General features: G+C 34.8%; 5 protein-coding genes across 9 annotated transcripts; 4 read left to right on the top strand and 1 right to left on the bottom strand.

The window, feature by feature from the left end:
- Positions 1-1,008: 1,008 nt before the first annotated feature.
- Positions 1,009-3,244, top strand: LOC126850047 (15-hydroxyprostaglandin dehydrogenase [NAD(+)]-like). Of its 2 annotated transcripts, none has more exons than XM_050592654.1 (2): positions 1,009-1,097; positions 1,515-3,243. In XM_050592654.1, the coding sequence occupies exon 2, from the start codon at positions 1,588-1,590 to the stop codon at positions 2,383-2,385; it is 798 nt and encodes a 265-aa protein (XP_050448611.1). In that variant the 5' UTR covers positions 1,009-1,097; positions 1,515-1,587; the 3' UTR covers positions 2,386-3,243. The 2 variants fall into 2 exon arrangements, with proteins under 2 accessions (XP_050448611.1, XP_050448612.1); XM_050592655.1 differs by having other exon boundaries at positions 1,010-1,097; positions 1,547-3,244.
- A 525-nt stretch (positions 3,245-3,769) lies between these two features.
- LOC126850067 (histone H2A-like) lies at positions 3,770-4,318 on the bottom strand. The gene has a single exon (XM_050592693.1). The coding sequence runs from the start codon at positions 4,262-4,264 to the stop codon at positions 3,890-3,892; it is 375 nt and encodes a 124-aa protein (XP_050448650.1). The 5' UTR covers positions 4,265-4,318; the 3' UTR covers positions 3,770-3,889.
- Positions 4,319-4,511: 193 nt separating this feature from the next.
- Positions 4,512-5,376, top strand: LOC126850069 (histone H2B). Its single transcript, XM_050592695.1, has one exon. It carries the CDS (start codon positions 4,556-4,558, stop codon positions 4,925-4,927), a length of 372 nt encoding a protein of 123 aa, XP_050448652.1. The 5' UTR covers positions 4,512-4,555; the 3' UTR covers positions 4,928-5,376.
- Positions 5,377-5,460: 84 nt separating this feature from the next.
- Positions 5,461-7,900, top strand: LOC126850024 (endoplasmic reticulum-Golgi intermediate compartment protein 2). 4 transcript variants are annotated; one of them, XM_050592616.1, is made up of 7 exons: positions 5,461-5,582; positions 5,684-5,856; positions 5,975-6,347; positions 6,440-6,690; positions 6,766-7,026; positions 7,109-7,321; positions 7,757-7,900. In XM_050592616.1, exons 2-6 carry the CDS (start codon positions 5,754-5,756, stop codon positions 7,294-7,296), a joined length of 1,176 nt encoding a protein of 391 aa, XP_050448573.1. In that variant the 5' UTR covers positions 5,461-5,582; positions 5,684-5,753; the 3' UTR covers positions 7,297-7,321; positions 7,757-7,900. The 4 variants fall into 4 exon arrangements, with proteins under 4 accessions (XP_050448573.1, XP_050448571.1, XP_050448574.1 ...); XM_050592614.1 differs by lacking the exon at positions 7,757-7,900 and adding an exon at positions 7,559-7,675; XM_050592617.1 differs by lacking the exon at positions 7,757-7,900 and adding an exon at positions 7,559-7,675 and having other exon boundaries at positions 5,508-5,586.
- LOC126850014 (DNA methyltransferase 1-associated protein 1) lies at positions 7,833-13,262 on the top strand. Its single transcript, XM_050592597.1, has 5 exons — positions 7,833-8,392; positions 8,464-8,794; positions 8,880-9,021; positions 9,115-9,269; positions 9,363-13,262. Exons 1-5 carry the CDS (start codon positions 7,833-7,835, stop codon positions 9,465-9,467), a joined length of 1,293 nt encoding a protein of 430 aa, XP_050448554.1. The 3' UTR covers positions 9,468-13,262.
- Positions 13,263-14,184: the final 922 nt, after the last annotated feature.

Here is a 14,184-nt window from a genome sequence, read left to right as displayed (position 1 = left end):
AAACAAACGTTTGATTTAATCAATGTTTAATCAAAATATCTATATATAAATAAATAAAAAAAAAAACTAGCAAAAATTTCTCAGAGATTATTAAGTACATTGCGTATTGCATATTTATTACACGACAAATGCATATAATTCCTTTACATAACCATTTATTTATTAAAGCCCGTATCTTATCGGGCTGCCCTCATATATCAGAGTCTTATTAACATAGAAAACTATTTTAAGATAATTTCAGTAATTACGTAATTACTTTTGCATGTAAAATTATTATTAGATATTCTTAAAGTGAATGTTTTAAATGCTAATAAGAAACTAAACACTTCTTATTTTTCACTCGAATGTTTTCATTATATCTACGATTTATTATTGAAAATAAAATATAACAAAGTATTCTAATTCATTTCTAAATATTAAAAATTATAATAGCGCTTTTAAAACTTATCTGAAAAAACTTTAAATTTATTTAAATAAATTATTTCTTAATTATTATAAGATAGATTGATATATCGAATTGTCAAGCTGTACAAATTGTTAAAATATGTGATCTCCACGATAACATATTACTCATGAAATAAGCACAGCGATAGAATCAATCAACATCGCAGAAAAGAGGCCGCGATATTAATAACTTTTTTTTTTTTTAGAGAGAGAGAACAATTGTTTACAAGAAGGATACGTAATATAATTTTGTTTACAGATATAACTAAAAGCCGCACACATGCATGTTTCCTTGCTGGGAGCGATGATGGAAAGTGACGTCAATAACCGCGCTGTCAGAAAGAGAAAGAATTCGAGATGATTGAATCCGTGCTATTTTTCTAGAAGATTTTTTCGCTGACAAGAAATAAAGCCGCTTAATTACGTGTAGCAGAGGACACATTAATAAAAATATATTATAGTGTTATATAAATATATGTAGAAAATGGCAATAAAAAATGGAAATGCAAAAAATGGGGAAACAAACAAAAGCAGTAACGGGTTGAGCACAGCGAGCTCCGTCCAAAGTCAAGCCAGTTGAGGACACAACTTCGAACGGACTTGTTCGGCAACCAGCATAAATATTCAGCAAGAAAACAAGCACCGTGTGTGCGGTAGGCTATGTAGAATTTTTATATTCACGTATTATTATTTTATATATTACGAATACATGCCTAATAATAAGTATAATGATTGTGTTTTGGTGAAAGAGTAGGAATTGAAATTCTTCGCACGATTCGAATTGTATTATCGCGGAAATAAATATATTTGAATCATATAAATGGAAAATATTACAAAATTTTATGGTAAACATTATAAGAAAAAATAATGTGCAACGAAGTTGTAAAGAATGATAGAGAGCGTGACATCATTTTGTAAAGAATGATAGAGAGCGTGACATCATTAATATTCCTTATTTAAATATTCCTTATCTCTACACAACACTCGTCGACAAGTCGATTTTAGTCGTCGATTAGTAGTGGGGCGAACGGTGAAAGCGTAATAGGAAGTATATTTTTTACATGTCACAGAGTAGCACTTATTCAACTGATAATCTTCGTAGTGCGCGTTACGGTCCGCTGAAGATTTCGCAAACAGCAAGACATGGACAACATACGGAACAAGACTGTAATGATCAGCGGAGGATCTAACGGACTGGGCTACAAATACGCCGAAATATTGCTTCGCAATGGTGCGAAGAGTGTTGCGATAATCGATCTGCCGACGTCGAACGGTGAAAATGCAGCGTGCACGCTCGAGAACGAGTTTGGCGAGAACCGCGCTGTCTTCGTCGCTTGCGACGTGACGAAGGCCGAGGATCTGAAAGAGGCGTTCAACAGAGTCATCGACACCTTCCACACGCTCGATATTCTCATCAACAATGCTGGCATATTGAACGATAAAGAGAAATGGGAACAGACGATCGACATCAATGTCACGGCGCTGATTCGCAGCACGTATCTCGCCCTGGACCATATGGGAAAACACAAAGGTGGAAAAGGAGGCTTAATCGTCAACATTTCGTCTGTCTGCGGCTTACTCGCGTATCCCCTCGCGCCGGTCTACACGGCCTCGAAGCACGCCGTTCTCGGATTCAGCCAGTCCCTGGCAGGTCTGTACGACAAGACCGGAGTGCGAGTTCTCATCATGTGTCCAGGTATTACGAAAACCAAATTAGTTGAAGACCTGTTTAATAAGTCTGTCCATTTCGTCGACGCGCAATATGTCAGGCAGTTTCCCTCCATCTTCGGTACGATGTACCAATCAGCTGATAATGTCGCTCTCGCCATGATAGATCTTATACAAAAAGGTAAAAACGGAGATGCTTGGGTGAGCGAGCACGATAAACCCCCGTATGCCGTGGACTTTCCCCGTTATTCCAGTCGATCTTTACCTGTGTAAAGTTTGATTACATATTCGATAACTCTTGCTTTGCTCAATTGAAACAATTATTAATAAAAATAAATATTGTATCAATTTTAAATATAATATATATATGATATAAATGATATAAATGACGTATAATGTTAAAACATTTCCAACCCCCATTTCCAAATCCAAAAATCTATTTAAAAATCATCACGCGTAATTTTATGAAATATCATTATTGATTAAAGTTACGTAAGTAACGTACGAAAAGGCTTTGTTTAATGTGAATTTTTATTTTAACATTCTTTAAAGGCTATTCGAAATGTATTATGTCTGATTAAAAATAAGTTCTATGCACTGGATAGTTTTTACGAACCGCGCGCAATAATACATTCTTCTATAACTTTTGTAATATAAGGAGAGATTAAGAACATGAAATATTAAAAATAAAATTTATTATATCTCTATTATTGTAGGATTAATTTTGCAAGGAAAAAAAAATTTGCATCTCTCTTATATAAAATTGGCAAATAAGATTTTCGTTGATATAAAAATAAAAACTTAATTTTTTTGTATCTTTTAATCGATGATAACGTTTATAATAATTCAATTCTAGTTTAATCAGCGATATCTCATTCGTAAATATATACATATATCTAGTGTAATCTTTATTTTTATAAACTGCTCGCTACCAATGATTTTATCTATTATTCTTTACATGACTATGCTTTTTAAAATGAGTCTTATCAGTCTTATCTTCAATAGATACTATATCAGTAGTATTTACTAATCATGCTTGTTTTGCGCTCACATAAAAAGTAGATTTGCTAATTCAGTGATGAATTATGCATTGTAAATTTAGATAAATCTACTCGAACTGTGTTAAAAAATAATAAACTTGTTTGAAAAAATAATTTACTAGTTATTATCTATACTCGAATTAGACATGTATCTCCTCACGTCAGTTTTACCTGCCAATTTTCCCACTTAATTTAGTACTCTGAGTCTATTGTTATTATCCAATTAATATTTCGACTTTAATCTATCTGCTTTAATTCCATACATTATGAAGAGAGAGAGAGAGAGAGAGAGAGAGGTTTTAATATTAAATATTAATTTAATAAATATAAATTTAAATTTATTTATTATTTATATAAAAAAAATTTACATTTAATATTAAAGAAACTTTAACAAGAATCGTTTAATATCGTTCTAAAGCACACCATGCGGTCATTTTGAGAACTATCTTTTAAAATTACATTCTGAAATTACGTGCGCGTGTATCGTTGCAATTTGTGTTATTTAACAATCTATCAATTTTTAAATAATTTGATAAAATAGTAGTAACTAGTAAGATTTAAATTTTAACCAGAAAAATGAAAAATGTTTTAAAGATAGAATAGAACATGTCGATATGTAAAATAAAATGTTTATATTTGAATATTTCGTGTAAAAGAGTTGCAAACTGAATGTCCTTTGTATATGAAGAAATTGTTGGCCCTAAAAAGGGCCGTTTATAATTGTTGCCGATCTGTAGTTAAGCCTTCTTCTCAGTTTTCTTCGGCAGCAAGACCGCTTGAATGTTTGGCAGTACACCACCCTGGGCGATAGTGACGCCGGAGAGCAATTTATTCAATTCTTCGTCATTACGAATGGCTAGTTGTAAATGCCTAGGAATGATTCTGGTCTTCTTGTTATCGCGTGCAGCATTTCCTGCCAACTCCAATACTTCAGCGGCGAGATATTCCATCACCGCGGCAAGATAGACCGGAGCACCAGCGCCAACGCGTTCAGCGTAATTTCCCTTACGGAGAAGTCTGTGAATACGTCCAACGGGGAACTGCAGTCCGGCACGATTTGATCGCGACTTTGCCTTTCCCTTAGCCTTCCCGCCCTTCCCACGGCCAGACATAATGAATGAAAGAGATTTGCGAATAAAATTTCTATATCGATGCGAAACGCACGACGTTCCAATCAGCTGTGTCGTTGGGATCCCCTTCGCCGACTATTTATATCGCTCTGCGTTACCACGTGCGTCCAATGGTGCGCCAGATGCGCACGGCTGACTGCGGCGCGCGATGTGATTGGCGCGCCACCACTGCCCTTCTACTGTATATAAGGACTGCGTCGTCGACTTTTGCTCACTTTTCGAAGCTTCGTCTCTGCGACTGCTTATACGGTGCTTTACGAAAAAACTGAAACTATGCCACCCAAAGCGAGCGGCAAAGCTGTGAAGAAAGCCGGAAAGGCTCAGAAAAATATTAGCAAGACCGACAAGAAAAAGAAGAGGAAGAGGAAGGAGAGCTATGCTATCTACATCTATAAAGTATTAAAGCAAGTACATCCGGACACTGGAATCTCCAGCAAAGCCATGAGCATCATGAACAGCTTCGTCAACGACGTTTTCGAGCGTATCGCTGCAGAGGCATCTCGTTTGGCGCATTATAATAAACGCTCGACGATTACCTCTCGCGAAATTCAAACTGCTGTGAGACTCCTGTTACCTGGAGAATTGGCCAAGCATGCTGTGAGTGAAGGCACCAAAGCTGTCACCAAGTATACCAGTTCCAAGTGAACAATTCCTCTCAAGATCACAACAACGGCCCTTATCAGGGCCCCAAATTTGTTATACGTTGGACATTTTCACGCTTTGAACATACCTTTGAAAATAGCAATATACAGTATTTTGTGTTTATTCACAAAGAACCATAATCCTCCGACTTATTTTATAAACTGCAAAATTTCTATAATTTAAAAAATCCTTTAGAAAGTATGAGGGAACACATTTATTATCTATTAGCTATTTAGAAAAGAAAAGTTATTTAAACATTTACAATTTTATATCAGACTTTATTTAAAGTCAAATTCTGCCAGAATTTATCATGGAAATAAATATGCGTAAAATTAACAAAATAAATGTGTTATAAAATTATAAAATAAAATTAGAAAGCTTAGTTTTATTTAATATATTAATTTATATGTGTATTATTAATATATAAAATATATTGCGTACAAACTAAAATTATAAAATTATTTCATACCGAGCTTGAAATTTACTAATTAAAGAAATTTTTTTAAATATGTTACGTGGCGCCATCTTTCAACGATCTCTACTGTAATATTTGCTTTATCGTTCTTTATCATGTTTTATATCTTGTGCAATGTGTCAAAATGTACATGTGTATCTAAAATGTAGTATCATGCTCTTAATTAATTGATTTATATACATTGTAAGTATAATAATAAATACTATTGTTAAAGAATGAATACCGCGAATACACATCTTAGATATGAACTTTCTGTAAGCACAGTGAATTAACATTTCTTACAGATTAATGGTGAATGTGTGTGTGTGTGTGTTAAATAATTTATAAAGATTTGTTTATATAAGTATTATAAAAATGTTGAGACGACGACATGTCAATGTTAAGACAGTCAAGGAACTGGATGCATTTCCTAAAGTTCCCGAGTTATATGTCGACAAAACTGCAATGGGAGGAACATGTAAGTTAGCAAATACTGGCGGTATATATTTATATTAGATGTATATTTACTTATTTTGAAAAGTATATTGTCCCTATCGATTCCAATTAATTTTCTAAATAATTTCTTTTTATTTCAGTTTCTATCTTTACAATACTCATCATCGCATATTTGATAATAGCAGAAACAAATTATTTTCTTGATAGCAGATTACAATTTAAATTTGAGCCAGATACTGAAATTGATGCAAAGCTGCAAATTAATATCGACATAACAGTGGCTATGCCATGTGGTCGTATTGGTGCTGATGTTTTAGATTCTACAAATCAAAATATGATAAGTTATGATTCTTTGGAAGAGGAGGATACATGGTGGGAATTAACGCCGGAACAAAGGGCACATTTTGAAGCTTTGAAGCACATGAATTCATATTTAAGAGAAGAGTATCATGCTATTCATGAACTTCTTTGGAAATCCAATCAGATTACTCTTTACAGTGAGATGCCAGCGCGGTATGTAAAGCAGACTGTCGCTTGTAATTCTGCAACATTAATTTTTAAAAATTGTAAATATTTGTACAAATGTACTATTTTACATTATTTAGGTCATATAAACCGGATTATGCACCAAATGCTTGTCGTATTCATGGTAGTTTGAATGTGAATAAAGTTGCAGGAAATTTTCATGTAACTGCTGGAAAATCATTATCTTTGCCACGTGGTCATATACATATTTCTGCATATATGACAGAGCAAGATTATAATTTCACTCATAGAATCAATAGATTTTCTTTCGGTGGACCTAGCCCAGGTATCGTGCATCCTCTTGAAGGTGACGAGAAGATTGCAGATAATAGTAAGTTTATGATTGCAAGTTATTAGAAAAAAATAGTATGTCTCCGTATATGTAATTGGATGATTTCTCTTCTAGACATGATGCTGTATCAATATTTTGTTGAAGTTGTCCCTACAGACATTAGAACATTACTAAGTACAACTAAGACATACCAATATAGTGTTAAAGATCATCAAAGACCAATTGATCACCATAAAGGATCTCATGGAATACCAGGAATTTTTTTCAAATATGATATAAGTGCACTTAAGATAAAAATAACTCAGGAACGTGATACTATTTTTCAATTTTTAGTGAAATTATGTGCCACTGTGGGTGGTATTTTTGTTACAAGTGGTAAATACAATGCAAACAATGAATTTTTCAATAAATAATGATATGCAATTATTTATAATTTATAATCCAAATTTTTTTTCAGGATTAATTAAAAATATTGTACAAAGTTTTTGGTATATTGTGTGCTGCAAGTTTTTAAATTCTGAGAAGAAAACAGATCATAGACCATCAATTCCGTCACATTCTGCAAATTATCGGGCTCCTGGTACCATAAATTTACTTGACATCACGGCCCCTCAAAGTATTGATATCATGTTGAGGCCTCAATAAAAACTCGTGAGTTAATATTTCCAATGTAAGTGTGAAAAATATATAATTAGAAATAATTATGTATTGATATATATATCCCAAGATACATGTGTATATGTGATATTATGAAAGTGTGATTAAATATTTTAAACCTTAAATGTAAACTAATGAAATTTTTAAATAAGAAATTCTCAACTAATTTATTAAAATGTGTGAAAAAATTACAAAAGATTGATAGTAAGGAGTTATTCACATTACATTTGTCCTGTGATTGGTTTCCTAGATCCACCAATCAAATTCATTTATCAAAAGCCGATCATTTAACTGTGGTTTTCTGAACGCAGCTGATTCGGTCAATCCATTTCGCAAATATACGCACATGTATTCGGATGTATTTACACGAGATAATTATTTTCGAATATAAATAACGATTTATATAAATTTTATATAATTGAAAGGTATATTAGCTTATCTTATGCAGTGATAAAATCAGTTTCGTTTTGGTATATGGTTAAGTCTCTCATAACGGAAACATAACCTTCAATCAAGCCATCAGGATGGCAGACGTACGCGATATTCTGGATATCGAAGTGCCTACAACTACAGAACTTACGAAGGAATCGATACTAGGTAGCGACAAGAAGAATCGTAAACGGTATGACTACAACAAAGTGCCAAAACGTCCTGAGGGTATGCACCGCGAGGTGTTCGCGCTCCTTTGTAAGGACAATAATGACATGCCGCCGTTGTTTCCAACCGACACGGCGAAAGGATACAAGCAGGTACGAGCCAAGCTTGGTATGAAAAAAGTGAGGCCGTGGAAATGGACACCGTTTACCAATCCGGCACGCACGGATGGTGCTGTGTTTCATCACTGGAGGCGTGTTGCTGATGCCACGAAGGAATATCCCTTTGCAAAGTTCAACAAGAAAGTTCCTATTCCTACATACACAAATGCTGAATACGTTCAACATTTAGTGACCAATGGTTGGTCACGGGCAGAAACGGATCACTTGTTTGACTTGTGCAGGAGATTTGACCTTAGATTTATTATTATTAAGGATAGGTGGGACCGTACTAAATTTGTCCCAAGATCTGTAGAAGATTTAAAAGAGAGGCAAGGATAATACATGTATATTTTATCTAATTTTGATTTTGAATGTTTACAATTAATAAATAAATGTTTAGATATTACCAGGTATGCGCTGCATTGACAAAGGCAAAATCTCACACTGATAAGATATACATCTTTGATGCGGAACATGAGAAGCGTAGAAAAGAACAGCTAAAAAAGTTGTTTGAACGTACTCCTGAGCAAGTGGACGAAGAACAGACTCTACTCGCTGAGCTACGCAAGATTGAACAAAGGAAAAAAGAGAGAGATAGAAAAACGCAAGATTTGCAAAAATTAATTACAGCAGCTGATCATCAAGCAGATCCCAGAAAAAGCGAGAGAAAATCTTCCAAAAAAAGTAGTAGTTCTTCTAGGAATAGACCAAACAAAACTGATACTTCCCATGTAAGTGCTACAAAGTGTTATCTTACTCTTTATATGTAGTACACTTATCTACAAAGTGTTTGTACAATTTTTTAAAATTTTATAGGCAGTGGAGTCAGCTGGAATTAAGTTCCCTGATTTCAAAAATAGTGGTGTTACTCTTCGTTCTCAGAGGATCAAATTACCAAGTAGTCTTGGTCAAAAAAAGATGAAAGGCATTGAACAAATGCTAAATGAATTAAAATTAGGTAAGAAACTATAGTTTACACTTTTTATATTGTATTTCTTGTACAGTTTTAAAATTGGGAATAGATTAATGTAAACTTTTGTTTCTATTATAGAATTGAATCCACCACCGACGGAACAGATATGTCAGCAATTTAATGAACTACGTAGCGACATAGTTTTACATTATGAATTGAGAAGCGCATTGTCGACATGTGATTATGAATTACAATCTTTAAGGCACCAATATGAAGCATTAGCACCTGGAAAGGTAATTATCAAGTGTAATATTTTAAATGGATATAATTACAAATAATATCGATCTTCAGGTTTACGTTTATCTGATACATTTTCCTCCTTTCAGACTTTAACGATACCAGCGGCACTCCTGCCAAAAACAGAACCTGAAGTTAAAGCAGATATCATCGATGTTGTAGGATCGCCCAGCATGCCCAGTATTACTCATTAATCTCCAAAGATATATTATATAGATATATATATATATATACACACAAAAGTTAATTACGTTTTTGCTGTAAATATTATTTCTCTATCAGCATGCCAATGATATTCATCATCAAAAGTTATCGAGCATGCGATCCATATTACGATTATTATACATGATGATTATATATGATTTTTATCTTGTATTAAAAAGAAATAAACGATTTAATTGTAATTGCGCGAATTTACGACATACACAATACCATCTTGTTAACATAGTAATCGGTAACATGCGAGGTAAAGAAATAAAATCGAAAACAGCGATGGTAATTACTTATATATCTGTGTATTTTTTATATTGTCGACAAAAAGTAACAATGTACGGTCAAACCGTATAATTTATCTACAACAATCTACAATAGATTACAATATGTTGTTTTGTTTTTCTTGAGGGTATAGGGGGTAATTGGGTGTAGAGAGGGAATACAAGATCGGGAAAAGGACGGGTGGGAAAAAGGGTATTGACGGTAAGAGTGTGAAGAGTATTGGATGGTCGTCGATGCAGGCCTTTCTTCGTTCGTGCTCGCGTTACAGTCGACTCATTAATCCTATAATAAAGTACTCGGTAGCTCTCTAGCCGTACTTGGTACGGAATAATGCATGTATATCTGCGATAATAATCGATAAACCAGCGCGGTGTATCCCGCCTGTTTCCCGGCTGCTGCGTGCCGCGAGGATTCACCCGATCAAAGTTAAGCAAAACGGTGCAATCAGGCGGAATATCGTTGATATCGTGACGGATTGTTCGTAGATACAGGACGTATCGTCTTGACACTTTGATCGCTGTCGTCCTAGCGGCACTAACAGCTGTCTTATGCTCGACGGTCGCATACCGGTCTGTTCTCGTCGAAGGAGATTTATCTTTCTCGAAGCAGCTGCTAACTGTCAAATAGTATCGCGCATCCGAATCATCCTATAGTCGCGGACTAACAATAATGCATTATGTTTTGAAACCTTATAAAAATTTACATCTCGGTATGACACGCGTTTTTTTTTTCTACGACACTCTAGCTTATCTACTAAGTAGTAAATGCTATAAGAAAAGTTTAAATGCGTATGTAACATCATCGCGTCGTTTGCGTATGCTACGTACATCTTTGCGCGTACGGAATATATATCTGAATGTCTTTTCACGCGAAATATATATGATTGATACAATTCAAGAGTTAGAGCTGCCTCGCACGCGTAAAATCGCATCGAATAGCGATTGACAGATGTATATCGCGACCGTTTGAAGAAGATGCCGCTTGTCCTTGACGTGCTGTTCGATTTCTTAAAACGAGAGAGACTGACAATGAGACTTAACGATAAAGTTTACTGTCGGTGCACGGAACTTAAAATAATGGAACGGAGAGGTACAATAGTCGCCTCCTAGGAACGTTTTTACATACCGAACAGTTCAAGTAATTAAGGGAGTTCGATCCAAGATTCGAAATCGAAAAACAAAATTATCGACACTGTGTCGTCTAACGATCCTGTCCCGCAGGCATTTAAAACGCAACGAAATTCTCTCGTTTGTCAATATCGTTAATAACGACAATAATAACCATTTCTTGTGCCCGCTCTCGCTTGTCCTATGACAATATTATGCATTAATATATACGTATATACAATGGCGAGATGTGGGGGAGCGCTCTTTTTTTTTTTTCTTTATTCTTCACCATAACAAGAGATGTGTGAGATCGATGTACGAGGATCTTTGCAGGCTCGGCCACTCAAACGTGCTCCAATCCGATTTATTCACGCCACCAATTCATTGAGCATCGTCTGATACTGCCGAGCCTTTAATCACCTCAAGCAATTAATTATATCGCCGCGGTACAATAATGAATACGCCTATAACAATAATGTCGCAATAACCATTTGTAGCAATAATGATACTAATCGTCCGCAATAGGGCGTGTGCATGCAGAAAATAGAGCGCTGAGAGATGAATCCATTGCGATATTTTTACTTATCCCTGCGCAATCTAATTTGCAAATTGTAATTGGATAAATAACTATAGATACGAGTATGTCCAGGTGTGTGATTAAAAGAATCAGCGGTATTTTTTTTTTTCGGCTTTATATATCTTAATTAGAATGTTTATCGCATAACGTTCGCTCTCAAGTTTAACTGAGAATTAATTATTACTTTAAATCTCTTATAACGCGATTTTAGATACTCTCTGAAGATTATTTTCTTTTACTTGTGTAATTATAATGATGATAACAACAATGTAAGAATATTTTGAATTAAAAGTAAGAGAGAAATTTTTACTAACGAAATGGGATAAGAGAAAAACAAAAGTTATAATGCAAAAAAGATACTCGCTCTCTCTCTCTCTCTCTCTCTCTCTCTCTCTGTCTCTGTCTCTCTCTTCTGTAAAAATTAATGCTGAAAAAGAATCTGCATGTATCGTGATATATGTATAATAAAATCGAGCGATACAAATATAGAGCTCGATCGTTCATTATCTTTGTTTTTGTTTGAGTTTATTGAATAGTAGTGTGGGATAGATAGAATGTAAACTCTCTTGTTACTTGATTATTGTCGACTGTGTATCAATAAATATTCGCGAATCAAAGTTTTGAAGAGTCAGAATACGCTTATACAATATTCAGCGTGTAAGCGAGATCTTTGGAAACTTTGAAGAATCGTTCGCATGACTTCAATTTAACGCTATCGTAACGTTGCGCTTCTTCCAACAATCGGTTTTTAACTGACTATTTAATATGCAATTAATACATAGTGGAAAGTTTTTTTCTCCAAGAGTATTCTAAATAAATGCCTACGTTAATTCGAGCTGTTGTATAACGTGGCTTCTTTCTTTCACTCATTTTAAGTACTTTCTGTTGCATGAAAATTCAAGTAAAGAGTGACGTAGGCGAAGGTGTACCTTCGTAAGAATCGGAATTAATCACGCAAGATTATTACGATATATTTCTGCCGTTCGAGGCTGCTTAATGTCGCAGCTTCTCTAAAGGAGCCACGCGCGCCAAGAAGATACACAGTCTCCTTCGGATAAATAGCGTGTAAGAGTGAAATTTTTCTGTTCTATCGCAAGACTCCGCAGGAAAGCGTTGCCAAATGGCAAAAGTGGAGAAATGAGCGGTTAGCATGTAAAGGGAGTAGTGCAAATCCGCGACAAGCCATACGCCGTACTTTACTAAAGAGCATCGCCCGCAGATAGCGTAATTTTCATTACCAAGAAGTAGAATGAGTTTCAAACAAACATCATCTCATTACGGCGTCGCCGTTTTAACGCATCGGGGACGAGAGTCATCTTTGCACTTTGATCGTGAAAAAATTACATTTGCGAATGTCATTCCTTTTATTTTTGTTTGGAATAAATCATGTAATATTATCGTGGAACTTAATATTTGTTTTAATCGTTAAATTAGTTCGCAATCGTGAACGTAAGTACCTGCAGAAGAGAATTTAGATTTTTATCGCGATTGTTATTGTTCAAGTTCAAATTCCAATTTAAATTCGAAAAATTACTATTACCTAATACTCGATCATTGCCTATTAAAGTCATTAGATCCTTTAATTAATTTTAATCTTTAAATAAAAACTTGATTCTTTTTAAAAAAAACTGTCCACAATGCGTTAAACGGATGTTGCATCCTTTTCCTCTCATATCTCCATTGTCAAAATTGATATTGCGAATTCTTATCGTAACAATTTGTATTAATAATTTATTTATATTAATAAAAGTCAATAAGTTCCGTCACCGCCGTGGCTTTTCTCGCGACGAAAGCAAAAAAAAGAAACAGAATTGAATTGCAAAAAGATTATAAAGGGAAGCGTCGCGATTGACGAATAATTCGACTTAATTGTATATAGCATTAAGTGTGTATACAGAATACGCGCGTTTGTTTACTATATCCCTCTCGCTATCTCATTTGCTTGTTTCGGACACTCGCGCGTATATTTTAATATACGCCCTTCAAACGATCCTGCAACTGATCGGAAGAAATTTTTCGTCGTTAAAAGATTTCCTCTTTCTGCTTGTGTTTTTTTTTTTTGCTTTTTTTTCGCATAACATGTAACATGAGAAATCGTAGTTTACTCGTTAAAGACATCCCTACACAACATGGCTACGATAATGCGTAATGGATATGTGCGCAAGTGCGTGTGACGAGAGGCTGGCGGTAAGAGACGAAAGATTGCGAGGAAGAAGAGGAAGAAGAGGAAGAGGAAGAAGAGGAAGAGGCCAGGGATCGCGAGGGTGGAGGAGATAAAGTGTACGCACGTGCGCACATAGGCACACGTTTAAGGTATATGTATAGATTCTGTATATATTCAATCATTGATTTTCGTTAAGTAACTAGCTTCTTCGAGTATGTATATATATACACATAGATATATGTATATATACAGAACATATATATGTGAATATATATATATATATATATATGTATATATTTGCAATTAGATAATAATTATAAATATATGCATTCAATCACTCCGTCTCTTGGAATTCGCAAGAGTTTATTTTCTCTCTTTCTATCTCTCTCTCTCTCTCTCTCTCTCTCTCTCTCTCTCTCTCTTTTCCTTTCGCGCTCTCGAGTGATCTGTCGAACTGTCACTCTCGCACACATTTCACACGCATCCCCTCGAACAGGCTACGACTAGAGTGCCCTACCTATGCTACGGCGCTATGGTAGACAACAACAAGTAATATCATTATCCTAAAA

The sequence above is a fragment of the Cataglyphis hispanica genome, chromosome 5, assembly GCF_021464435.1.
Source record: "Cataglyphis hispanica isolate Lineage 1 chromosome 5, ULB_Chis1_1.0, whole genome shotgun sequence".
NCBI classification, from domain to species: Eukaryota; Metazoa; Arthropoda; class Insecta; order Hymenoptera; family Formicidae; genus Cataglyphis; species Cataglyphis hispanica.
This window is presented reverse-complemented; position numbering and strand designations above follow the sequence as displayed.